At 40.4% G+C, this 26,662-nt stretch overlaps 1 protein-coding gene across 1 annotated transcript in view; it reads right to left on the reverse strand.

Moving 5' to 3' along the window:
* The window catches only part of LOC132835750 (collagen alpha-1(XIX) chain-like), a 178,982-nt gene that overhangs the window by 107,463 nt on the left and 44,857 nt on the right, over positions 1–26,662 (reverse strand). The window contains exons 10-13 of the mRNA XM_060854846.1: positions 21,131–21,175; positions 20,973–21,026; positions 13,373–13,426; positions 11,694–11,747 (exon numbers count right to left, since the gene is read on the reverse strand). Of these exons, the coding sequence (XP_060710829.1) occupies positions 11,694–11,747; positions 13,373–13,426; positions 20,973–21,026; positions 21,131–21,175 (207 nt within the window). The remainder of the gene's footprint in view (positions 1–11,693; positions 11,748–13,372; positions 13,427–20,972; positions 21,027–21,130; positions 21,176–26,662) is intronic.

Raw genomic sequence — 26,662 nt, forward strand, 5'->3', positions numbered from 1 at the left:
GTAAACATGCAGGTTGAGTCCATGATTAAGAAAGGGAATGCAATGTTGTCTCTTATCTCAAGAGGGTTGGAATATAAAAGCAGAGATGTGCCACTGGGACTCTATAAAGCTTTGGTTAGGCCCCATTTGGAGTACTGTGTCCAGCGGAGATTCACGCGGATGATCCCTGGAATGGCAGGTCTAACATATGAGGAATGGCTGAGGATACTGGGATTGTTTCGTTGGAATTTAGAAGATTGAAGGGAGACTTAATAGAGACGTACAAAATAATACATGGCTTGGAAAAGGTGGACGCAAGGAAATTGTTTCCATTAGGTGAGGAGACTAGGACCCGTGGACACAGCCTTAGAATTAGAGGGGGTCAATTCAGAACAGAAACGCGGAGACATTTCTTCAGCCAGAGAGTGGTGGGCCTGTGGAATTCATTGCCATGGAGTGTAGTGGAGGCCGGGACGCTAAATGTCTTCAAGGCCGAGATTGATAGATTCTTGTTGTCTCGAGGAATTAAGGGCTACGGGGAGAACGCTGGTAAGTGGAGTTGAAATGCCAATCAGCCATGATTGAATGGCGGAGTGGACTCGATGGGCCGAATGGCCTTACTTCCACTCCTATGTCTTATGGTCTTATGGTCTTATGGATGCTGCCTGACCTGCTGCGCTTTTCCAGCAGCACATTTTCAGCTCTGATCTCCAGCATCTGCAGACCTCACTTTCTTCACTTCACATTCAATAACAAGATCTACAAACAACTCAATGAAGCACCTGTAGGATCACCAATATCAGGGTTCCAAGCAGAAGCGGTAATGCAGAGACTTGAACAAACAGCCCTCCCAACTATCCAACCCAAATTTTGAGTCTGCTACGTGGATGACACCTTTGTCATCACAAAACGGAACAAATTATTGGAAACCTACAACACCATCAACAACATCCTCACTGGCATAAAATTCACAAAAGAGGAGGAGAATGACAAATGACTCCCATTCCAAGCTGTCACAGTAGAACGAAATGGAGAACTTCAAACCAGCTTCTACAGAAAAACAACACACACAGAACAAATACTTAATTACAGAAGCAATTATCCCAATACCCACAAATGAGAGAATATTATTTCCATGAGCCACAACACACTGCAGCACCCAGGAACTATGAACAGCAGAAGAAAAATACTTATGGGGCATATTCAGAAAGAATGGTTACCCAATAAACACAGTCCACTGATGTCACAACAACGAACCCAAACAAGCAGATGTAATGCACCCAGAAACTCTCGCTACATTACCATACATCAAGGACAGCTCTGAAATGACTTTCAGCCTACTCAGACCCCTTGGCATCATGGTAGCCCACAAACCTATCAACACACTTACACAGTGGCTAATGAACCTAAAGAACCCTATACAAACAACCAGCAAAATGAATATCATTTACAAAATACCATGCAAGGACTGTCAGAAACACTACATTGGACAAACAGGCAAAATATAGCCACGAGAATACAGAAACACCAACTAGTCACCAAAAGACATGATCCACTATCACTAGTATCCTTACATACAGATGAAAAAGGACACCACTTTGACTGGGTCAACATATTCATGGTAGGATAAGCTAAACAGAGACATGCACAGGAATTCCTAGATGTAGGCATTCTAACCGGTACTCCATCAAGAAACACATCGATTTAGCCTCCATCTACCATCCTCTGAGAAAAGAACCACAAATGATATCACCCACCTTAAGAAACCAAGACACATAAATAGAAAGCAGGACATAACACCAGTGCTTCACTGGAGACTCACTGATGATGTTACCTAGTATGGTGACAAAACATCTGAAAAGAAGCCTTCCAGCTCAGCGAGAAAACTTACAAATGAGTTTAACAGAAAGTGAACAAGGCAACGTTTATGCAATTGGCAACAAGCTCTCATTGGGGTACCCATTCTCTCTGTAAAAAGAAGAGGTAATTAAGCAATAACTCAACATTTATGATTGCTGGAAATTGCATCAGAATGATTGGAAATGGCTAAAATTCAATTTCAAATGAAGCAGCTTGAAAATGAAAAGGAAACAGAGTAGTTTGAGCTATGATTAAAAGCAGAAGAAAAAGAAAAGGAATGCCCTAGCAAAAGCAAGGGAGAAAGAAAGAGTTTTTTGAACTTCAGAGATTGGAACTGAAAACTCAAAGTTGAATTAGAACGATGGAGGTAGAAATGAAAGGTAGGAGTGGGAATGAAGACAGTGAGGGGGACCAATCCCATCCCAAATGTTTTTATATATCCTGTTTTACCTGTTTTAATATATCCAACAGTTTCATAAATTCAATGAGAAGATTATATAAGCCTTTATCATTTCATTTGAGAAGCTGGCTAAATAAATGAAATGGCTGGTGAGTATGTAGGTATTGTTGATCCAAACAAAGTTGGTACAAAGAGCTAGTGAGGAATTTGCATCACTCTCAGAGGAGATATTTGGGGACTATGACGAGATGAAAAAAAACATTTTAAGTACATATAAGTTAGTACCAGAATGCTACAGACAATGCTACATACAATTTGAAAGAAACAAATAAAGTAATTTTGTTAAGTATATAAGGACATTAAAAACAGATCAAACATTTGAAGCTTTTAGAAAGGCGATTATTTTGGAGGAGTTCAAAAATTCACTTCCTGAAGCAGTGATAACTCAAGTGGGAAAGCAGAGAGTTAAGTCTGCAATATTAGTAGCGGAAATGGCATGTGATTATGAGTTGGCTCGTAAATAAAAGTTTAGCTTCTGATATTAATTTCAATGCGTGATGGATAGAAATTGGAGAAAAAGAAATCTTGAAGTGTTAAGGGAAAAGAAGATCTCATTGAAGATAATACATACAGTTTACCTCTGGATAAAATGTAAACCCATTGGGGGAAAGAGAAGTTTAAAAATCTCCGGTGTTTTCACTGAAATAAAGATGAACACATGAAATCGCAGTTCAGAAAAAGCACTGAAAAGACAAACGTGGGAAAACAAAATAAGACTGGAATTTTGATGAAGTGATAAAGGAAACCACTATGGGAGCTAAAAAGCTGCATAAATGTGCAAATTAATCAGGGGTTGTTTGAAAAGTGCCAGATCTCTTTAAAGAACTGACTTGCATAGGTAAGGTTTATATACCAGGAGGAGCAGATAAAGAAATTAAAATTTTATGAGATACGGGAGCGAGTCAATTTTTGATGGTGAGAAATGAGGAGATAATTTGGAAGGACTACTGCCAGAAAAAGTTGTAATATATGGAATTCATGGTGAGAAGAGCAGTGTTCTATTATATAAAGTGAGGTTGGAGAGTCTGGTGAAATGTGGTGGAGTGATGGTAGGAATAATACAGAAAGCCTCGGTGCCTAAAATACAGCTTATCCTTGGTAAAGATATATGTGGATCATGTGGGTGTGTGGTTGAAAGGTCAGAGGAAAATCAGGTAAATATATTCTAGGATGTTTCTGATTATGTGGTAACAAGGTCACATAGCCACAGATGAAAATAGAAGAAGTAATCAAGGAGTAAATATAAGAAAGCTGAAGTTCAATTATCAGAAACTATGTTTGATCAAATGGTTGTGAAAAACAACAAGAACAGGTGGAAGACAAAGTGGATATTTTTAGTTCAGAGAAATTAGCTTGATTACAACAGAAACATGAAAAACTAAAGCAGTTGTATTAAAAAGTATACACGGGAGAAGAATCTGAGTGTATCCCAGAATGTTACAACCTTACAGATGTTGTCTTGATGAGGAAATGGAGAGCATCACATATTCAAGTGGATGAGAAATGGGTTTAAGTTCATCTAGTGGTATCACCAGAGGGTTGTAGAAATGAGGTGTTTTAGGTAGCACATGAATTAACATTAGGAGGTAATTTGGGAATAAGGAAAGCTCAAGCCAAAATACAAGAACATTTTTGTTGGTCTAGATGACATAAGGAAGTGATTGAATATTGCTCGACGTTATGCATGTCAGGTATTTTGAAAACCTCAGGCAATGATAAACCAGTGTCCTTAGTACCCATTCTTGCATTTGTGGAAGCTTTTACAAGAGTATTAATTGAATCCTACCTCAGCTGATAAATTGGTATTCCTCCATGTTGAACAACACTTAGAGGAAGCACTGTGAGCACAAAATGTACTGTAGATGGGAGATTTCAATGTCCACCACCATGTGTGTCTTAGCAACAGTACTACAGATCGAGCTGGTCTGATCTGAAAGGATGTAACTGCTAGACTGGGTCTGCGGCAGGTGGTGAGGAAACCAACAAGAGAGTAAAACATACTTGACCTCGTCTTTACCAATATGCCAGCTGCAGATGCATCTGTCCATGACAGTATTGGTAAGAGAAACCACTGCACAGTCCTTGTGAAAACGTAGTCCCACCATCACATTGAGAATAAGCTCCATAATGCACTATCACCGTGTTAAATGGGATAGACTTCAGTCAGATCCAGCAACTTAAGACTGGGCATCCGTGAGGCACTATGGGCCATCAACAGAGCAGAATTGTACTCCAGTACAATCTGTAACTCGTGGCCTGACATAATCTCACTCAACCATTCAATGCCAGGAGCAGCACCAGACATACCTGAAGATGAGATGTCAACCTAATGAAGACACCAAACAGGACACCAAACTTGCATGCCAAACAGCATAATCAGCATGTGATAAGCAAAGACAGAGCTAAGTGACCCCGTAAACAATGGATCAGATCTCAGCTCTACAGTCCTGCCACATCCAGTGATGAATAGTGTTGGACGATTAAACAACTGTTTGGAGAAGGTTCCAAATATCTCCATCCTAAATCATGGAAGAAGCCAGCATATCAGTGCAAAAGATAAGACTGAGTTTTTGATGGCAACCTTCAGTCAGAAGTGCGAAGTGGATGATCCATCTTGGCCTCTTCCAGTGATCCCCAGCATTACAGATACCAGTCTTCAGCGAATTCGATTCATTCCATGTGAGATCAAGAAATGGTTGGAGATACTTGACACTGTGAAGGCTACCTGTCCTGCTAACATTTCGGCAAAAGTACTGAAGACCTTTGCTCCAGAACTTGCTGTTCCCCTAGCCAAGCTGTTCTACTACATTTACAACACTAGTATTCACCCAACAATGTGGAAACTTTTGCAGGTATGTCCTATACATAAAAAGCACGGCAAATCCAACCCCGCCAATTACACTCCATCAGTCTACTCTCAATCATCAGTAAAGCGATGGAAGGTGTCATCAGCAGGGCTATCAAGCAGCATCTGTTCAGCCCTAACCTGCTCAACGATACCCAGTTTGGGTTCCACCAGGGCCACTCAACGCACAGCCTCATTACACCCTTGGTTCAAACATGGACAGAAGAGTTGAATTCCAGAGGTAAGGTAAGAGCTTTTGACATCAAGGCTGCATTCAATTGAGTGTGACATCAGGGAGCTCGAGCAAAACTGGAATCAATGAGTATTGGCGCAAATTCTCTGGTGGTTAGAGTTAAATCCGACACATAGGAAAATGATTGTGGTTGTTGGAGGTCCGTCACCTCAGCTCCAGGACAGCTCTGCAGGAGTTCTTCAGGCTCAACCATCTTCAGCTGCTGCATCAATGACCTTCCCTCCATCATAAGGTTTTAAGTGGGGATATTCGCTGATGATTGCACAGTGTTCAGTATTGTTCATAACTCCTCAGATACTGAAACAGTCCATATTCAAATGCAACAAGAGCTAGTCAATATCCAGGCTTGGGCTTACAAGTGACAAGTAACATTTGCGCAAAACAAATGCCAGACTATGACCATCATAAAAAGAGATGATCTAACCACTACCACTTGTCATTCAATGGTGTTTCCATCACAGAATTCCCCACTTTTGACATTTCATTGACCAAAAACTCAACTGGACTCACCACATAAACACAGTGGCTACAACAGCAGGTCAGAGGATTGGAATACTGTAGAAAGTAACTCACCTCCTGACTTCCCAAAGCCCATTCACGACTTACAAGGCAGAAGTCAGGAGTGTGATAGAATGCTCCCCACTTGCCTGGATGACTGCAGCCCCAATGATACTCAAGAAGCTTGACACCATCCAGGACAGAGGGGCTTGATTGGCACCACATTCACAAGCTCCACTCCCTCCACCACCAACACTCAGTAGTAGCAGTGTGTACTGTCTACAAAATGCACTGCAGAAATTCACCAAAGATCCTCAGACAACATTTTTCAAACCCATAGCCATTTCAATCTAGAAGGGCAAGTGCAGTAGATAAATAAGAACATCACCACCTTCAAGTTCCCCTCCAAGTCATTCACCATTCTGTACTGGAAATATAGCATTGTTCTTTCACTATCACTGGCTCAAAATCCTGGACTTCTCTGCCTACTGGCATTGTAGATCAAACTAAAGCAGGGGAATTGCAGCAAGAAGGCAGCTCATCATCACCTTCTCAAGGACAATAAATGCTGGCCAGCCAGTGACACCTACATCCCACAAGTTAATAAATAAAAAAAATTATATTGCTGGTAATGTGTCTGAGACAACTGAATGTACTGATCATAATTCCTTACAGTTTCTGGACAAGTTTAGGATAAAACATCCAGACAGTTTAGATAGAGCTTATTATTGCAGCCTTCAGTTTCAAAATTGGACATGTGGCAGGACATGAGAATGCAATATCTGACACAGTGTTGCAACATTGATGAAGGAAGGCGGAGGCATTCAATGGCAGGAAAGAAACTGACTCAAATGGACTGTATGAGCCTGATGAAAGGCTTACGCCCGGAACGTTGATTCTCCTGTTCCTCGGATGCTGCCTGATCTGCTGTGCTTTTCCAGCACCAGACTCTCGATTCAAATGGACTATAGTTACGAATGTTTGCATGCTTAGAGTCAACGCAATGTATGTTCATCGTTGTGTACTAATAATGTAATGTTAAAGGTTTTTAAAAATGAAGAAACCTTTGCATATTGATGGTCCTTTTTAAGGGGGAGGTGTGAAAATACTATGGCTTTAAGTGGTGTATGTTGTTCTTAATTTTTTATGAGAAAAGATTAAGACGGAGGTCCAGAGCAGTCTGCTTCAAAGCCAATAAACAGCTTGTGAGGCCTTGAAGTTTTTTTCTTAAAAGTTGGAACAATAGAACCAGCCTGAACAAGTGGGATCAAGCTTCCACAGAAACCGGATTTTTAGTTTTAATTTTTCATTTGTTGCTGCTGGTTCTCTTCCTGCTGCATATGAGATAATTTATTTTATTGAATTTGCCTTTGCTAACGGTGTGTTTATGGGATGTTATTATACTGGAACAATTAATTATTGCAATTAATATATGTATATCTTATTATATTAAGCATTTCAATAAAGTAAGAGTCAGGCCAATTCTTTTCTTTTTATTTTGCCTGTATTTTAACTATCTTGTATGAATAAAGTGTAGTTTGACCAATTGAAGTATATCTGGAACACCATGCCTGGCACTTGCCGTTAAAATAAGAAAATGTTTCGGTCTAGACTATCTTCTTCATATATTTTGAGGGGGTTTAGTCTGGTCCACAATGTATGCAAATATTGGGAATGCAGGAAATTAAATTGCATTAAAGCTTGTGGAGTAAAGTTTCAGGGCATTTTCCACTCTTTCGGCAGCAGTCCATCATGGAACTCTCTTAGCCTGCTTCTCCACCATCATCACTTTTCTTTAACTTTAGGTTCAAACCACCATCTATAATGTCTTCTATATTTGATGTCATTTTAATAGGATCATCTTTATCAACATCCAACCATCCATAAAACTCATTTCTGGAAATATTTCTCACTGGATTTACAAAATTAACACAGGCAACCAATTCCATGATTCTTCAAGGATAGTTTTGCCAGTTGCATGAAAATTCCAGATGGTTGGGTACCAGATAACCAGGTGTTGACTCGATTGATGTTAACATTCTGCAGGGATTGCAAAAGAACAATCTGCAATCAGTCTCTCAAATAGCTGAATTATTAACCGTTGGTTTAACCAACATTTCTGATTTATTAGCTTCACCCAATTCTGAAATATACTGGATAATGTGGGTTTTACCATACTGCCTTTCACTGCCTTGTCTGAGGCACTTAACAGATTCTGGGGTATAGACATTCTCGTAATATGGTAACAGCCATCGATAAATGACCTGATTACTTTATAGGATCACAGAATGGATATAGGACAGGAAAAGGCTAACTGGCCCATGTGCTGGTTCTCTAAAAATGAAAATCATCTTATTCCCAATTCCCTGCTTTTTCAGTATAGCCCGACAGATCCTTGCTCCTCAAACAACTTTTGAATGTCCCGGTTGAGTTTCCACCACATGCTCATTCCAGATCCTCATCACTGGTTTTTCCTCATGTCATTGTTGCTTTTTTGCCATTGAACTTCAGTGAGTGTTCTCAAGATGTACATCAAAGGGAACAGCTTATTCCTCTCTGCTCTGTCCACAGCCTCCATGATTCTGAACACCTCAAACAAATCTCCTCTCAAGCTTCTCTTCCCCAAGGAGGGCAGTCACAGTTGTCTTTACAACTGAAATTCCTCATCCCTAGAAACACTCTCAGGAATCTTTTCTGTAACCTCCCCAATATCTTCATCTAAACTGAAGCTCCCAGACAATGTATTTTATTTGCTATGTTACGTGGCACTGCTACCTCACAGTGTCAGGGACCTGAGTTTGATTCCACCCTCAGGCAACTGCCTGTGTGGTGTTTGCACACTCTTCCCATGTCTGCATGGGTTTCCTCCCACATTCCAAAGATGTGCAGGTTAGGTAGATTGGCCATTCTAAATTGCCCGTAGTGCCAGGGACTTGCAGGTTGGATGGATTAGCTGTGGGAAATGCAAGGTTATGGGAATCAGGTGAGTCTGTGTGGGATGCTCATCAGAGGTCGGTGTGGATTCAATGGGTTGAATGTCCGGCTTCAACACTATAGGGACTCTATGAAAAGATCAACATTGACAAGGAGGTCAGGGATAATTCCCTTGCCCACCTTGAACAGAATGCCAGGAGATCAATTAAACTCCACTGAGACAGGAGACTCACATTTAAGAAACAGCACATCCAATAGTGCAGCAGTTCTTCGTATTGTGCTGGAGTATCAGCTTAGATTCTGTCCACATTAGATCAGATTAGACTTACAGATTAGATTAGACTTACAGTGTGGAAACAGGCCCTTCGGCCCAACAAGTCCACACCGACCCGCCGAAGCGCAACCCACCCATACCCCTACATTTACCCCTTACCTAACACTACGGGCAATTTAGCTTGGCCAATTCACCTGACCCGCACATCTTTGGACTGTGGGAGGAAACCGGAGCACCCGGAGGAAACCCACGCAGACACGGGGAGAACGTGCAAACTCCACACAGTCAGTCGCCTGAGTCGGGAATTGAACCCGGGTCTACAGGCGCTGTGAGGCAGCAGTGCTAACCACTGTGCCACCGTGCCGCCCACATGTTCTAGATTTGGACTTGAACCCAACACCTGCTGTCTCAGAGACAAAAGTGCTACTCCCTGAGCCATGGCTGGCACTTCAATATACAGTTGGTCTTAATCTTCATCAATCTTCATTAAATCATTCAATCTTACAGCACATTGGGATGCCCGGTGTTCCATTTTATCCTTACAGTGCTTTAAAAAAAATTAAATTAATCCCTCTCCCCTGGATTTTCTGCTTACGTTTGCAATAGTCATTTAGATTCAAAGATTCATAGAATCGTACAGTGCAGATAAGGCCCTTTGGTCTATTGAGTCTGTACCTACATAACTACCAATAAAAAAAATTCCAATTTCCTGCACTTGTCCAACACCTTTGAATTGTTTCATATTTGAAGTCCTCATCCAATTATTCTTTAAAGGTTGTAAGGTTTCCAGCTTTCACTACTTTCCAGTGTATTCTAGGTTCTCATCACCTATTGATGAAAATGTTATTTTCCCTAATATCTTTTGAATTACCTGCCTTTTCTCCTTAAACTATGCCCTCTTGTGATTGATCCCTCAGCCAAGGAGAATAGCTGCTCTCTATTCATCCTGTCCATACTCCTCATAATCCTATATACCTCATTCATGTCCCTCCTCAATCTTCTCTGCTCTGAAGAAAACAATCCAAACCTATCTAGTCTTTCCTTATAGGGAACTTTCCCCATCCCTCCCTCAGGCAATATCCTGCTGTACCACCTCTGTACCCCCTATCACATCATTCCTGTAGTGAGGTGACCAGAACTGCACACAGTACTCTGGATGTGGCCAGTCTAACATGCTGTACAACTCCTATGTTACCTCCTGGCTCTTATACTCTATGCCACGACTGATGAAAGCAAGTGACCCATATATCTTCTTAACTGCCGACTTTGGGGATCTATGAATAATTACCCCAGATTCCTCTGTTACTTTGAGCTACCCAGTGTCCTGCCACTCATTAAATACTCCCTCATCTTGTTTCTTCTTCCAAAGTGCATCACTTAGCATTTATCAGGATTAAATACCATCTGCCAATGGTCTGCCTATCTGATGAAGCCATCTATATCTTGCTGGAAGCTATAAACATCTTCTTTTCTATAAACCATTCTACCAACCTTGGTGTCATCTACAAAACTGTTTAACACTTACCTCCATTTTCATTGCTATCATTTACGTGTATAACAAACAATAAAGGTCACAATACTGATCCTTGTGGTACACCATTGGAACCAACCTCCAGTCACTCGGACAGCCTTCTACCATTACCCTTTGTGTCCTATTACTAAGCCAGATTTTGATCCAGCTCACCAAGTTTACCTTAATTCCACGTGCTTTAACCTTCTTAATCAGTCTCCTATGTGGGACCTTATCAAATGCTTCACTAAAATTCACATAATCTATATCAACTCAATTTGCCTCATCCACTCACTTGATCACATTTTCAAAAAACGACTCTAACAAATTTGTTAGGCATGACCTCCCTCTGACAAAGCCATGCTGACTGTTCCTAATTAACCCATGTTTTTCCAAGTGGGTATTGATTCACTCCTTCAGAATTTTCTCCAACAGTTTCCCTGCCACCGATGTGAGACTCACCAGTCTGTAATTTCATAGTTCTTCTCTACCATCCCTCTCAAAAAGTAGAACCACATTAGCCAATCTCCAGTCTACTGGTACTTCCCCCATAGCCAGAGAGGAATTAAAAATTTGTGTTAAGAGCCTCCACAATTTCCTGCTTTGAGCCCACAGCAGCTTGGAATACAATTCATCTGGCTGGGAGTTTGTCTGTTCACAAACCTGACAGAGCCTCCATTATCCCCATTCCATGTCAAATGGTGCAATTTCCTCACAGTCTCTTTTCCTGAATTTTGTACTCACGTTCTCCTTTTCCAGAGTAAAGACTAAAGAAAAATATTTATTTAACACACTTCCAATATCCTGCAGCTTCACACATAGATTGCCCCCTTGGTCCCTAATGGGCCTAACCATTTCCCTGGTTAACCTCTTCCCTTTAATGTATTTATAAAACATGTTAGGATCATTGCTAATTCTGTTCGCAAGTCCTTTTTCACTTCAACTATTTATTTTTTCCATGATCGCTAGGAAAATTGTACAAGACTTAAAATGGGTTGACAATGGCTTGGCTTAGGACATAAGCATGATGATAACACCAGTATTTCTAAAGATAATAATATAATGAAAAGAAATAAAAACCTTGTCACCCTTTTCACCCTGTATTCCTGATTGGCCTGGTTCTCCTGTGGTTCCCTAAGAAACAATAAAAGAGAAAGATCATCACTGATCATTATTTGATCATAATCAGAAAGTGACAACCCAGTACAGGTAAACAACCCGTTATCCGAAATCCCGAAACCCGAAAAGCTCCAAAGTCTAAAGGTTTTGTGTGAAGTTTTTTTTCTCATAAACAAAGTTGTTTGGCATGCAAACAGTTAATCCAAGTCCACAACCACTCGATGCATGTCACTCAGATGTGACGTGGGTGTGGTGGGGATGTGTGGCCCAGCACTAATGTGCCTCAATTCTGTCTCAAGGCCCGTTTTACTCAGTGTGTCTGCTCCTCCAGTCAGATTTTTAAAAATTTCACATCAAACTGTCACTTATTCTGAAATTTGAAAAATTCTGAATTCTGAAACCCAGCTAGTCCTGAACATTTCGGATAAAGGATTGTGCACCTGTACATTGCATCTGTTAGAGTCTGCCAAACCTCCTTAGAGCAGTACTGTCACAATAATTACAAAGTAGAAAATCCTTCCCATTTAAGACTGTGAGAGAGGCTCAAGTATAATGAATGCACATGGAACTCATGGAGGAGGGAAATCCTAAACTGACATAACTTGAAAGAATTACTCCTTGAAGCAAGATTAACCCTTAGAAAACTTCCAATTACAAGCTTACCATTAAAAAAAAATCCTTGAGTGTTGAAAACAAGGCTCACTGTATAAATTAGAAATGCTACCTGGCACAGGTATTTCAGCTGATAAGCTTGGGTTGTTTTCTTTGAAGCAGAGAAGGTTAACGGGGACCCGATAGGAGTGTATAAGTTTATGAGGCAGATGGATTGAGTAAATAGAAAGTAGCTGTTCCCCTTAGTTGGGAGATCAACAACAAAGGGGTATAATTTTGACGTAAAAGGCAGGTGGTTTAGTGGGGATTTGAAGAAAATTATTTTCACCCAGAGGGTGGTGAGGTCTGTAATGCAGTACCTTGGAGCATAATTGAGGCAGGAAACTTTACAGCCTTTAACAGTTACTTGGATGAGCAACTGAAGTGTCAAAACCCTTCAGGGCTATGGGCCTAGTGCAGCAAACTTGGGCTAGTGCAGGTGAAATATCTTTTTAGTGGGACATATGCTATGGGCCAAAAGGCCTCTTGTGTACTGTGTAACACTGTAATCCTATGATTCTCCTGAAAATAAAGGTGGGCAGTTAGATTTGGTTATAGATTAGAGGCAACCAGACTAAATGGTCTCTATAACCAATTTTCTGAGAGTATGACTCTTATTTTTAAGATTCTGGATTAGAGTGGTGCTGGAAAAGCACAGCAGTTCAGGCAGCATCCGAGAAGTAGGTGCCTGAACTGCTGTGCTTTTCCAGCACCACTCTAATCCAGAATCTGGTTTCCAGCATCTGCAGTCATTGTTTTTACCTCTTATTTTTGTGAGTTTTGCCATGGCAAAGACTGAATCATTCAAAGCTTTGCTCACTTCTTCATGTCCAGTTTAAGCAGATTAGTGATTAGCAGATTAGGGGCAATTCTTTCATCTATCCAGAAATGAGGGATAGTGAATATAGTGTGATAATATGGGATCAGCACAGGATCATTAATTCTCATACATTTTCAACATTAATTTAAGAATGTTCAAACATACTTACTATTTCTCCTTTTAATCCTTTGGGACCCACAGGACCTGGTAATCCAGGTCGACCCTGAAAGACAAGGATGTTTGAAAGTATAACACTTGAAACTTTGTTAAAGGAATTGATAATGGGAAGCATCAACGCTCTGTCAATAGAATGCAGCCATCCAGTTTCAGTTCTCTCTTGTCTGTCTTCAGATATTAGATCTGTCATATGCAGGCTGGACCCTACACTCTGCATTAACATAATATCACTGACATGAATGGTGAATGTCTACACTCCTGCAATAATAATGCAGTCCTCAATTTTTTTTTGCCAAAGTGGCAGAGTCATAAATCTTCCATCATCATAGCTTCTCCCACTTACACCTGTCATATTTTCATTTTACAAATTAACCTATTGATTATCAATGTCAATGAAAGAATTCATATTATGTTCCATGTCAGCCTGCACCTTGGATATTCTCAGCTATCTTTGAGTCTGAAAGCCTTGGAGACAAGTGGCATAACTCATACAAGGCTGATCTCTAGTACTTAAGGATGGAATGATCAAATTCAACCCATTGTTATAATGAAGTGTCTGAGGGGGAATTTCAGATTAGAGCTGAATAGCCAAAGTTGGTATGATAATGGGACAGGAGTTCAAATTGTCATTAAATTCTACCTTGCACAGTGCCAGGATGTTGGCCTCGCTGATGTTATCACTGACTCTCAGGTACTCTAAGTTCAATATGATCAATTGACTTGCTAAGTTACTGGAGAAGTCACTCAGCCAGCTACACTTAAGTCAAATATAGACAATACTGGATCAGGACAGGAAGCCCTTTCTTTCATAGATTTCATTAAGTGAACCTTTTTTCTATAATTTAACAACCTTTCAGCTCTGGATTTTTTTTTAACTCAGTATAAACACTTGTGTGAGGAAGTCTTGCAGTGCAGTAGATAGCATCCCTACCTTAACACCAGAAGCTTCATCTATGAGTCTCACACTCAGAATTGTTGGTCATGGAAAGGATGTTCATATTGTGGTCAACTAGGTTGTTCTGAGGCTTTTAATCCTTTCACTACATCTGATTGAAGAAGATATGACTGGCAGAGTCTCCTTCTCAGCCATTTTGCAGAAGGCAATGGTATCTGGCTTATAAGTATGGACCAACCTAATGGAAGTACATGGCTTAATCCATGGAAACAGGGACAGAGGGGCAGAAGATAAGACAGATGGACTAACATGTACTCAAGTCACAGCCAACCTCATTTAAAAGTCAATTTCTGAATTCAATTTTTTTCCTTCATTTTTCAGATATCGTGGGCTTGTTTTAGAAACAGGGATTGTGGATTCAATCTGGTGAGTCTTTTCCACAATCGCTCCTTTTTCATGTGAACATCAAAACCCTGGCGCATAGATTGAGCACCATGGACAATAATCTGTGTCATTGTTTACTGTTTCATAGACCTAGGACGGTTTACCCCCTTGAAAGTGTCACCCTTGTGAAGTTCAATTGTCTATTTTATAGCTAATATTCAGGTCTTAAAACTTCAAGTTTTACACAATTCAATAAGGTAACTTAGATTTTCTCACTGCCATGCTGGGATCTGAACTCATTCCTTGGAATATTGTTCCATTCATAATCATTAAGTCCCCACACCGGTCCTTTGAATGGTAGTGAGGGGTAAGCCTCTGGGAGAGCTAGGTACTAAGGTGATAAGCTGCAATTGCACTGAATAGCAGGATGGGCTCAAGGGTCTAAATAGCCATTTGTTTCCAAAGAAGGATTATAGTAACTGCTCCTGAGAAACCCTTAAATGGATAGCTAAATGAGCTTACTTTCTTGCATTTGTCTTAAAATCAATTCTGTGTTGCTTTTAGTGACTTCACTTTATTGCAAATTGAATGAGAAATTTTAGCTTTTTCTTCTCCATGTGCAGAATTGCTAGTTGCTTCACCCAGGTATAACACAACAATCTTCATTTAAGAGTGACAAGTTAGTGATGGTTTAATCTGGTTATAAAGACTGCAGTATGACTTCCAGAGTAATCATGGACCAACGGAAAAACATGTCCATCCACAATGCAGGAAGAGGATGGAAAGGAAGCTATTCTCAAATTAAATGGTGAAAATGTGGAACTTGCTCCCACAGCAATTACGTGAGATGAATTGCATAAGTACATTTAAAAGTTGGCCTGAAAAAGGCATGATGGAGCAAGGAATAGACAAACGGAATTGAGATCATGTGGCGAAGTAAAGTTTCAGGTAAAGAATAAAACTGGTATGACATCCAGTTACAGTCACCACACATTTGAAAGGATCTGAGAGCCCTTGGGAGAGTGCAAAGGAGATTTATCAGAATGATTCCAGTGTTGGAGGACTTTAGCTGTAAGATTAGGATGGAGATGTTAGGGATTTTGAGAGGAAATAAAGCAAACATCAGCAAGATTATGACAGATTTCGATCGGGTAGACAGGGGAAACAGATTCCCATTAGTTCATTGTACAAAGAGAAGGGGACACAGATTTAAGGCTTTGGACCAAGACGGGAGGCAGTGGTGGGGGGATGGAGATGCTGGAATCTGTACTGAAAACAATAAATGCTGGAGATCACAGCGGGTTAGGTATCATCCACGTAGAGAGAGCAAGCTAATATTTTGAACATAGATGACCGATGAAGAGTTATCTGGACTCAACACATTAGCTTGCCTTCTCTCCATTGAAGGTGCAAAAATGACTGGAACCCACTTACCATGGAGATAGTGGAAGCACAGACAACAAAAAAATTCCAAACAAATTCAGTGGTCACTTGAGGGAAATAAAGTTTTAGGATTACAGTTAGAGAGTAGGGGATTAAGACTGACAGGAGAGTTTTACAAAGCTGGCATCAACATAATGTATCCAAGGACCTCCTTTGGTACCATAATAACTCTATAATTCAGCTTCAGTTCAGTGCTGTTCATTTCAAGTGAGGAATTGTTTTCAGGGGTTTAAATATAATTAAATAATAGAAGATAGAGAGCCGACCTTATTGCAACATCCAAATGTCTCAGGGGTTTGGACATGATAATTGTGAAGAGGTTGTTTCCCCTTATGTAACAACCAAGGATCAGAGAGCACAATCGCAGAATAAGGGATCACAGATTTAAGACAGAAATGAGAAAGATTTTATTCCCTCAGAGGATAGTAAATCTGTGGGATTCTTTACTCCAGAGGGCTGTTAAGTTTGAGCCATTAAGTATATTCAAGGCTGAAATAGATGGATTTTTAATCAGTAGGAGAATCAAGAATATTGGGGAAAAGCAGAAAGGTGGAGTTGAGGATTATTTGATCAGCCATGATCTCAATGAATGATGGACCAAACTCCTGCTTCTGCTTCTACATCTTATGGTCTTAAATACATCAGGTTTGTGCAACAATAGACAAACAAGATTACTTCATCATTGTCCTTTCAGTTGTACAGTGCTCTTGGGCTGATCTGTGACTCCTTGTCAAGAACCAATAGCCATATTGCAATGTTAGGAATACAATGATAATCTGTTTGGGCTGTAATGTGGTTGATTCTCAATTGCCCTCTGAAATGGCCTAGCAAGGTATTCAATTGTATTAAATGCTACAAAGTCTCAACAAAGAATTGAAACCAGATGGATCACCTGGCTTTGACCTAGGCACCAGAAAAGACAACACCAGAAACAGCACTGTTGACACTTAAAGTCCTCCTTGTTAACATCTGAGGGGCAAAGCTGGGTGAATTTTATCACAGACTATTCAAGCAAAGACCTAGACATAGTACTCATGGAATCATACTTCACTGTCACCACCATCACCATCCTTCAATATTTTCTGTGCCACTGGCAGGACAGACCCAGCAGAGGTGACACCATAGTGGTGTAGAATCAGGAGTCCTGAACAGTTACTCTGGACCCCATGAAGTCTCATGGCTTCAGGTTAAACATGCACAAGTAAACCTCCTGCTGGTTACCATGTACCGTACACCTTTGGCTGATGAATCAATACTCCTCCATGTTGAACAATGTTTGGAGTAGGCACTGAGGGTGGAAAGGGTGCAAAATGTACACTGGGTGGGGAATTTCAAGCAGCAGCACCACTGAATGAACTGGTCAGGTCCTGAAGGATATAACTGCTAGAGTGGGTCTGCAGCAGGCAATGAGGGAACCAACAAGAGGGAAAAAGATGTTCGACCACATCCTTACCAATCTACTACTGCAGATGCATCTGTCCATGAGTGACCACCACACAATCCTTCACATTCATGAAGTCCTACCTGGATATTAAGACTACCCTCCAAATATGTTGCATGACACTATCACTGCGCTAAACAGCACAGCCTTTGAATAGATTGAACAACTCCAGACTGGGTATTCATGGTTAAGAACAGCAGTAGAACAGCACAAATTGCAACCTCATGACCCAATTTATCACTTATCACCCAACTTAACCCTTACCATCAAGTCAAGGAATCATCAAAAAACATAGAAAAATACAGCGCAGTACAGGCCCTTTCGCTCTCGATGTTGCGCCGATCCAAGCCCACCTAACCTACACTAGCCCACTATCCTCCATATGCCTATCCAATGCCCGTTTAAATGCTCATAAAGAGGGAGACTCCACCACTGCTACTGGCAGGGCATTCCATGAACTCACGACTCGCTGAGTAAAGAATCTACCCCTAACATCTGTCCTATACCTACCACCCCTTAATTTAAAGCTATGCCCCCTCGTAATAGCTGACTCCATATGTGGAATCAACTTTGATTTAATGAACAGTGCAGGGTGGCATGTCAGGAGCAATACCAGGCATATCTAAAAATACCATACAGGACTACTTGCATGCTAAACAGTGCAAGCAACCAGTGATAGACAGGGCTAAGTGATCCCACAACCAATGGAGCATTTATAAACTGAGTAGTCCTGTCACATGTAGTTCTCCACAAATATCCCCATCCTCAATAGTGGAAGAGCCCAAGACTTCAGTGCAAAAGTTAAGGCTGAGGCATTCGCAATGATCTTCAGCTAAAAGTGCTGAGTGGATGATCCATCTTGGCCTCCTCCAGTGATCCTCAGCATCAAAGATACCAGTCCACAGCCAATTCAATTCAATGTACATGATATGAAGAAACACTTGAAGGCAGTGAATAGAGCAATAGCTATGAGCCCTGACAATTTTCTGGGAATAGTACTGTTATGAAGTCAAAAGAGTGGGGTCACTTTAAGAGAAAAATGCCTTTTCTGAGTTGAGAGATTGTGACAGCACATGTGTCTGTGATTAGCTGTTAGGTACAGAGAGTGCTGAGAATCAACTTGGGGTTGTGTTTTGATGTTAAGGCAACTGGAGTTGAATTTAACGAACTAATTTGAATTGTGCCCAGTATACCAAAAACCAACTGAATTTGAGTTTGATGGTCTTGACAACATTGGACCAATGAGAGGTTATGAGCCTTGAGAATTTAAAAAGGACATTTTGAAAATTAGTCAGAGCCAACTGCCATAGGAAGAAATAAACATCTCAATGTTCTCAAAGAAATCTCTCAGAAGATATTTTATGCAAAGACACTCGTAGTCAAAAAAGAAAAATCATACATGATCTAGGGAGAAGACAGCAGAACTGGAAGGATGGAATGAAACAGCAGATTTAGATGGACAAAAGAAATCAGCAGACTTGGAAAACCACAAGGAAGACAGCATAAGAGACTATAGGGACTTTAAGAGAATAAGTTCATATTTAATAATTGTTATTGGAGCAGCATGTTTGTAGAGTTGGGGTCAGATAGTGATTGTTAAGAAAAAGGGGGCTTGGGTTTGTTAATAGTTTTTGTTTAGCATTCACTGTTAGAGGTAGGTAAATAAATTGTTATTTTTTCTTTAAACAGTGGAAATCTGAGGTTTTCTTTCACTCACACTTTTGACGGATTATGAGACGAGGCGAGCTTTTTCTGCGGTATTAGTTTTAGTTAGCAGAGGGGTTTGAAGTATTGAAGAGTTGTGCTCCAGAACTTGACACTTCCGTAGCCAAGCTTCCAGTATAGTGGCAATGTGGCATACATCCAACAATGTGGAAAATTGCTCAGGTATGTCCTCTACGTAAAAAGAACAAGACAAATCCACACCTTCTAATTACTGCCCCATTAGTCTACGCATGATTACCAGTAAACTGTTAAAAGATGACATCAACACTGCTATCAAGCAGTACTTGATCAGTAATAGCCTACTCAGACACCCAATTTCGTTTCTGCCATGACAGCATAGGTTCACACATGAATGAAAGAGCTGAATTCCAGAGGTGAAGTGACAGTGACAGTCCTCGACATCAAGGGCTGCATTTGACCTAATGTAGCATCAAAGAACCGCAGCAAAACTAGAAACAATGGGTATCAGGAAGCAAGCTCTTCATTATTTGGGATCATGCATGGTGCATAGGAAGATGGATCGGATCGTCTTTACTTCTGACCATATGATTGAGGTCAGTCATTTCAGCTCTAGAACGTGTCTTTCAGTGTTCCTCAGGATAGTTTTCTTGGCCCAACCATCTTCAGTTGTTTCATCAATGACCTTCCCTCCGTCATAAGGTCAGAAGTAGAGATATTTGCCAATGTTTTCACAATGTTCAGTACCACTTGTGACTCCTCAGATGTTGAAGCAGTCCATGTTCAAATGCAACAAGATCTGGACAAATATCCTGGCTTGGGCGAACAAGTAGCAAATAATATTTGCACCACATAAATATCAGGCATTGACCATCATCTCTGATAAGAAACAATCCAACAACCACCCCTTTACATTTAATGGTATTATCATTACTGAATCATCCACTACCAACATCCTTGGGGTTATCATTGACCATAAACTCAACTGGACTCATGATATAAACACAGTGGCTACAAGAGTAGGTCAGAGGCTATGAATACTGTGGCAAGTAATTCACTTTCTGATTCACCAAACCTGTCGAACATCTGCAGGGCACAAGTCAGCAGTGTGATGGAATACCATTCATTTTTCTGGATCGGTGTAGCTCCAACAATACTGAAGAAGCTTGACACTATCCGGGACAAAGCAACCTACTGGACTGGCACCACATCCACAAACATCCACTTCTGCCACCGGGCTTGGTGTACATGTGACTCCAGACCAGAGCAATATGTTTAGAGTAGCAGTATGTTCTAGCTACAAAATGTACTGCAGATATTCACCAAAGATCCTTAGACAGCACCTTCCAAACTGACAGCTACTTCCATCCAGAAGCACAAGGGCAGCAAATACATGGGAATACCACCACCTGCATACATGCTACTCACTATCCTGACTTGGAAATATATCAGTATTCTTTCATTGTTGCTTAGTCAAAATGCTGGAATTTTGTCCCTATGGGCATTATGGGTCAAGCGACAGCATGCAACAGCAATGGTTCAAGATGGTAGTTCAACGCCACCTTCTCAAGGATACCTACGGATGGGTAATAAATAATGACCAGCCAGCAATGTCCATACTCCCACAAATGAATAAAAAGGGCACAGTGGAATTGTAAACATGCTGCTCCATTCACTTGGAATGTGACACAAAATCAAACAAAACAATCACACAGAACAATCAGAAAGGAAATTTGACAGAAGTACCTCCAAACCTGGCTTTCCAATAAGTCCAGGAAGTCCTGGTTCTCCCATTTCACCCTTTGGAAAAGTGATTAAATTATCATTAATTACTAATTGCAAAACAGTGAGGTTTAAAGTAAGCAAGATAACTGCAAATAGATAGCTTCACAGCTCCACTCTACCTTTAAACCAGGGTGGCCTTGCAGTCCTTTGTTTCCTTTCGGCCCCTGTAAGAAAACAATTACAAGTTGTTATACATGAGATTTATCGATCTTAACACCAAGTATGAACTAGACTAGACCTGAATTATAAACACAAATTGTTGGAGAAAGTCAGCAGGTCTGACAGCATCTATGGAGAGAGAAACATAGTACAAAAGACATCTCCTTTAAAACTCTTATTCACAGACAATACAATCACTTCCTGTTATCCCTTTCATCAAAACTAACCTGCTGTATGAATGCACCAGTTCTGAAGAAGAGTCACACTGGACTCAAAAGGTTAACTCTTTCTCTCTTCACACATGCTGCCAGACCTGCTGGGTTTTTCCAGCACGTTCTGTTTATGTTTCAAATCTTCAGCATCCACAGTACATTATTTTTATTGAAAGGACTTTGTTCCTCTCCATGTTTTCTACGCAGTGACATGAGTTCCAAACAATGCCACAAGTCAAAATAAAAACCTAAAGAACTGCAGTTGCTGCAAATCTTTCTGAGGAAGGGCTACTGGTCCCGAAACGTTAACTTTGATTTCTCTTCACGAATGCTATAAGTCAACCTGAATCAGCTCTTCTTCTTCAAAATAAAACAAGCAGAACTATGATATTAAACTACTTTTGATGACAATAGTTTTATTTTGATGAGTATGAAAATGGTGCCAAAATAAGTAGCAATGCTGCTGCCTGTCATTCCTTCAGTTAGAAAAAAACAAGGTAGGGCACTTAGTGAAGATTTACACATAAGCACCATTATATGGTCTGAAGGGATAAGGTGAATTCCTCATATTATTAAAAATCCATTCTTAGTCCTGTTGCTGTTCAGTTGTCAATGAGGGCCAACAGTTTCCCTGTGGGATTGGGAAGAGTTGCAGGGGGAAGAAAACCAAAGGCAAAGCAATCGACACGCTGACATTGATGGAGATTGAGAAGGACCTGGCCATCTCCTCAACTGGAAGTCTGTGACATAAGAAGACTATGGGCACCAATGGAACTTGACTGGAATTCACAATGAATTATCACCTAACTTAATCATTATAAAAGGTTATGGGGTAAACGTAGAGATAGCCAAAAAAAATGTCAAGAAGGGATCTTGAGCTATTACATTAATTTAGCCTACTTTTGGTTCTGGATTCTGTCTTTGTAAAGAAGGTTGTGAATTCTTCCAAGTCTGAAGTGGTCTATCATGGATTAAATAAAGCTAGCAATGTTCTAATTACTCTTAACTGAACTTCTCCCACACTTATGCAAATGTTTTCCTGTCTAGGTAGATAATTAATCCAGCCATATGAAATGTATAGTTCATGCATACAGTCTTTTGATGTGAGGAGGACTTATACTAAAAAGTGCAGCCTACATGGAGTATTTTAGCAAGGGAGGTTAACCAAACACTTGTTAAACCACAGCTGGAGTATTGTGAACAATTATGGGCATCACATTACAGGAAGGATGTGAATGCATTGGAGAGTGCAGAAGCAACTTACAAGAATGATTCCAGGAATGAGAAACTTCAGTTATGAGTATACATTAAAGAAATTGGAACTGTTCTCCTTGCAGAAAAGAAGACTGAAAGGATATTTGATAGAGCTTTTCAAAATCATAAGTGGACTGGATAGAGAAGATAGGGAGATGTTCTAGCTCACGTTAAAATTTAAAATAATGTGCAAATGAAGCAAGCATGATGTGAGAAGAGTCTTTTCAAACAGAGAGCAGTTAGGCTATGGAATGCACTGCCTGGTGGAAGCATTTGAGGCATTCAATAGATATTTAGATAGAAATTATGTGCAGGTATACTGCTTGATCAACAGCTATTTACATGATGTCTGAGATGAGTGTCACATTACTTGCTTTTCAAAACATGCAGCAATCTTGAAAAACACTAATTTTAAAACAGTTCTTTCTCATTTCAAGCCACAGCTTTTAAAATAAAAATACAAAAACAGATCGACACAGTCTTCACAATAGGTTTACACCAAAACTTTAATCGGGCTATAGGTGGGGCACTATCTATAAAATTTGGACATTATAGTAAGGGCAGTAAAGTCAGAAATGTTCCTTGTAAATTTGCAAGGCTATGGAAAGAATGTGAAACAGTAGCTATCAGGAGAAACCTGAGCTACTTAGACTATTTCCATTGGAGTTGAAAAGGGTAAAAGGAAATTCATAGAGATTTTCAAAATTGTGGTGAGTGTTCATAAATTGATTAGGAAGCAATCATTTATTCGGTTTGGTTATTCATTTATGATGGAACGTCAACATAAAATTGATCATGAAGACATTGAGGAGAATTGATAGGAGAGATCTGTTGCTGAGACAGAGATCCCATCTTTGAAGCACAGTTTGGACAAATATTTGGAGCAGAGGTAAATGAAGGCACATAAGGAGATTGAGTAGCATTGAATTGCTCCAGTAGACACTGAGCTTAAAAAAGTCTGTTGGTGCTACAAATCTGTGGAAAGAATCTGCAGTATATTTAGATCTCAGTCTCAACTTTCTAACGGATTTATATGTGAGAATTCGCATAACTGAAATTCAATGCAATGGAGGGCTGCCTTTGAGCTGTTACACTAACTTCCTGCTTATTTTCTTTTCCAACATTTCCTGTCAGAAGACATAGCACAGAATGTGCACATTAAAAATGGAAGACACATTTAAGTACTAATTGTGTATTCACAAATAAAGTGCTAGACGGAAACAACACTGATTAATTCTATTCAGTTCATTATGTATATGATGGTTCTTTGCAAGTGATATTTGATTGTTCTATCCATAATAGAGCAAATGTTTCAATTTCAAATATGTTAAATTAGGTGGATTGTGAAGGCATTACAGAGGGTGCAGAAGAGATACATGATAATGGTCCAGGGATGAGGCATCACAGTTAGGTTGATTGGAGAAGGTGAGTCTGCTTTCATTGGAAAAGAGAAGGCTTTGATTGGACTATTCAAAATAATGAGGAGTTTAAATGGTGTCGTTAAGAATGATCTGTCCTGAATGTTTGAAGGGTTAACAGAGTAATGAGATTTGAGTTAATTGGCAAAGGAGACATGAGGACTGTGTTTTTCACATATATAGGGGCATGGGGAAGTGTTGCATGTGTTGGACTGATTGGCTTCCTTCTATGTTGTAATCATTCTTTGATTCTATGAATTATCCAAATTCTCTTTGAAAGTTATTACTACATCAGCATCCACCATCTTTTCAGGCAGTACACTTCAACTTGCTCAATTTCCTAAGCAAATACTTTATTTTTCATGCCCCTGCCACAATCTGGACAAAATTGATGAAAGGTGTCATCAATAATGCTATCAAGCAGCACCTGCTTACAGATGCCAAATTTGACTTCTGCCAGGGCCACTCAACTCCTGACCTCATTGCAGCCTTGGACTAAACTGAGGTCAGAGGGAATACCCTTGAATCATGGCTGTATTAAACTGATGTGAAATTATGGACTGCTCCAACCCACCCAGATAACTAGAATCAATGGGAACCAGAGGCAAAATATCCCAGATTGGAAATAAAACCAGTTAAAATGCTGTGATTGCTGAAGATTAGTCATCTCAGCTTTAGAGCATCTTTGAATGAGTTTTTCAGGGTAGTGTCCTTAACTCAACCATTTTCAGCTGCTTCATCAATTATCTTCTCTCCATCACAAGGTCAAAGTGGCAATGTTGGCAATGATTGCACAATATTCAGCACCATCCATGTCTCCTTAGATACTGCAGTAGCCCATACCCTAATTCCTAAAAGATCTGGACAATATCCAGATTTGGTCTGAAAAGTGACAAGTAATATTTGTGCCATACCAATATTAAGCACCAATACTGGGCAAGAGCTGAAAATGTGTTGCTGGAAAAGCGCAGCAGGTCAGGCAGCATCCAAGGAGCAGGAGAATCGACGTTTTGGGCATGAGCCCTTCTTCAGGAATGAGGAAAGCGTGTCTAGCAGGCTAAGATAAAAGGTAGGGAGGAGGGACTTGGGGGAGGGACATTGGAAATGCGATAGGTGGAAGGAGGTCAAGGTGAGGGTGATAGGTGGGGGTGGGAAGGTCAGGAAGAAGGTACTGAGTTCGAGGGATTTGACTGAGACAAGGTTGGGGAAGGGGAAATGAGGAAGGGCCATCTTCAACAAGAAAGAATCTAAACATCTACCTTTGACATTCAATGGTGTTAACATTGCTGAATCCCTCTCAACCAATATCCTGGGAGTTACCATGACAAGAAACTGAACTTGATTAACCATATAAATACTATGGTTTTTGGTACTTCTGCCTGAAATTTGTTTAAATTTTTTAACTTTATCTTTTGCATTGGTGTGTCAACCTACCTCATCACTGAGGATGGGGATACTCAATGTTCTGCTGGTTGTTTATTTGTCCACCACCATGGACATGGTAGGTTATAGAACTTAGATCTAAAGGGTTGGTTGTGAAATCTTGGCCCTCTCTATCATTTGCTGCCTGAACCTGCTTCTAGCATCCCCTCCTGTGCTCTTCATTGAATCAGACTTGGTCCCCTGGCTTGAGCAGCAAGTTACAGACTGAGGAGTACTGTCATGGGAACATTGAGCCCATCAGACAGGAGTTTAGACTGATTTCCTATTACAAAATGTAGTGAAGCTTGTTGAGTAGGTGTGACAATTCATCCTCATCTCACTCTTGTTACACCATCTCTCCAAACAGTTCCAAGTTAACAAAGAAATATTTTTACAGAAATATCGTCCTGGTAAAGCAGATTTGCTTACTAGATGAAAATTGCTGAAGTGTTGGTTTCAATTCACTGAACCTTTCAGCGAATCAAAGAGACTCCAAAGGGTTTTTACAAATATATTAAAGACAAAAGGGTAACTAGGGAGAGAATAGGGCCCCTCAAAGATCAGCAAGGTGGCCTTTGTGTGGAGCCACAGAAAATGGGGGAGATATTAAATGAATATTTTGCATCAGTATTTACTGTGGAAAAGGATATGGAAGATCTAAACTGTAGGGAAATAGATGGTGACATCTTGCAAAGTGTCCAGATTACAGAGGAGGAAGTGCTGGATGTCTTGAAACAGTTAAAGGTGGATAAATCCCCAGGACCTGATCGGTGTACCCAAGAACTCTGTGGGAAGCTAGAGAAGTGATTGCTGGGCCTCTTGCTGAGATATTTGTCTCATCGATAGTCACGGGTGAGGTGCCGGAAGACTGGAGGTTGGCAAATGTGGTGCCATTGTTTAAGAAGGATGGTAAAGACAAGCCAGGGAACTATAAAGCCGTGAGTCTGACCTCGGTGGTGGGTAAGTTGTTGGAGGGAATCCTGAAGGACAGGATGTACATTTATTTGGAAAGGCAAGGACTGATTCGGGATAGTCAACATGGCTTTGTGCGTGGGAAATCATGTCTCACAAACTTGATTGAGTTTTTTGAAGAAGTAACAAAGATGATTGATGACGACAGATGTGATCTATATGGACTTCAGTAAGGTGTTGGACAAGGTTCCCCATGGGAGACTGATTACCAAGG

Source organism: Hemiscyllium ocellatum, chromosome 3 (genome assembly GCF_020745735.1).
Source record: "Hemiscyllium ocellatum isolate sHemOce1 chromosome 3, sHemOce1.pat.X.cur, whole genome shotgun sequence".
Lineage (NCBI taxonomy): Eukaryota > Metazoa > Chordata > Chondrichthyes > Orectolobiformes > Hemiscylliidae > Hemiscyllium > Hemiscyllium ocellatum.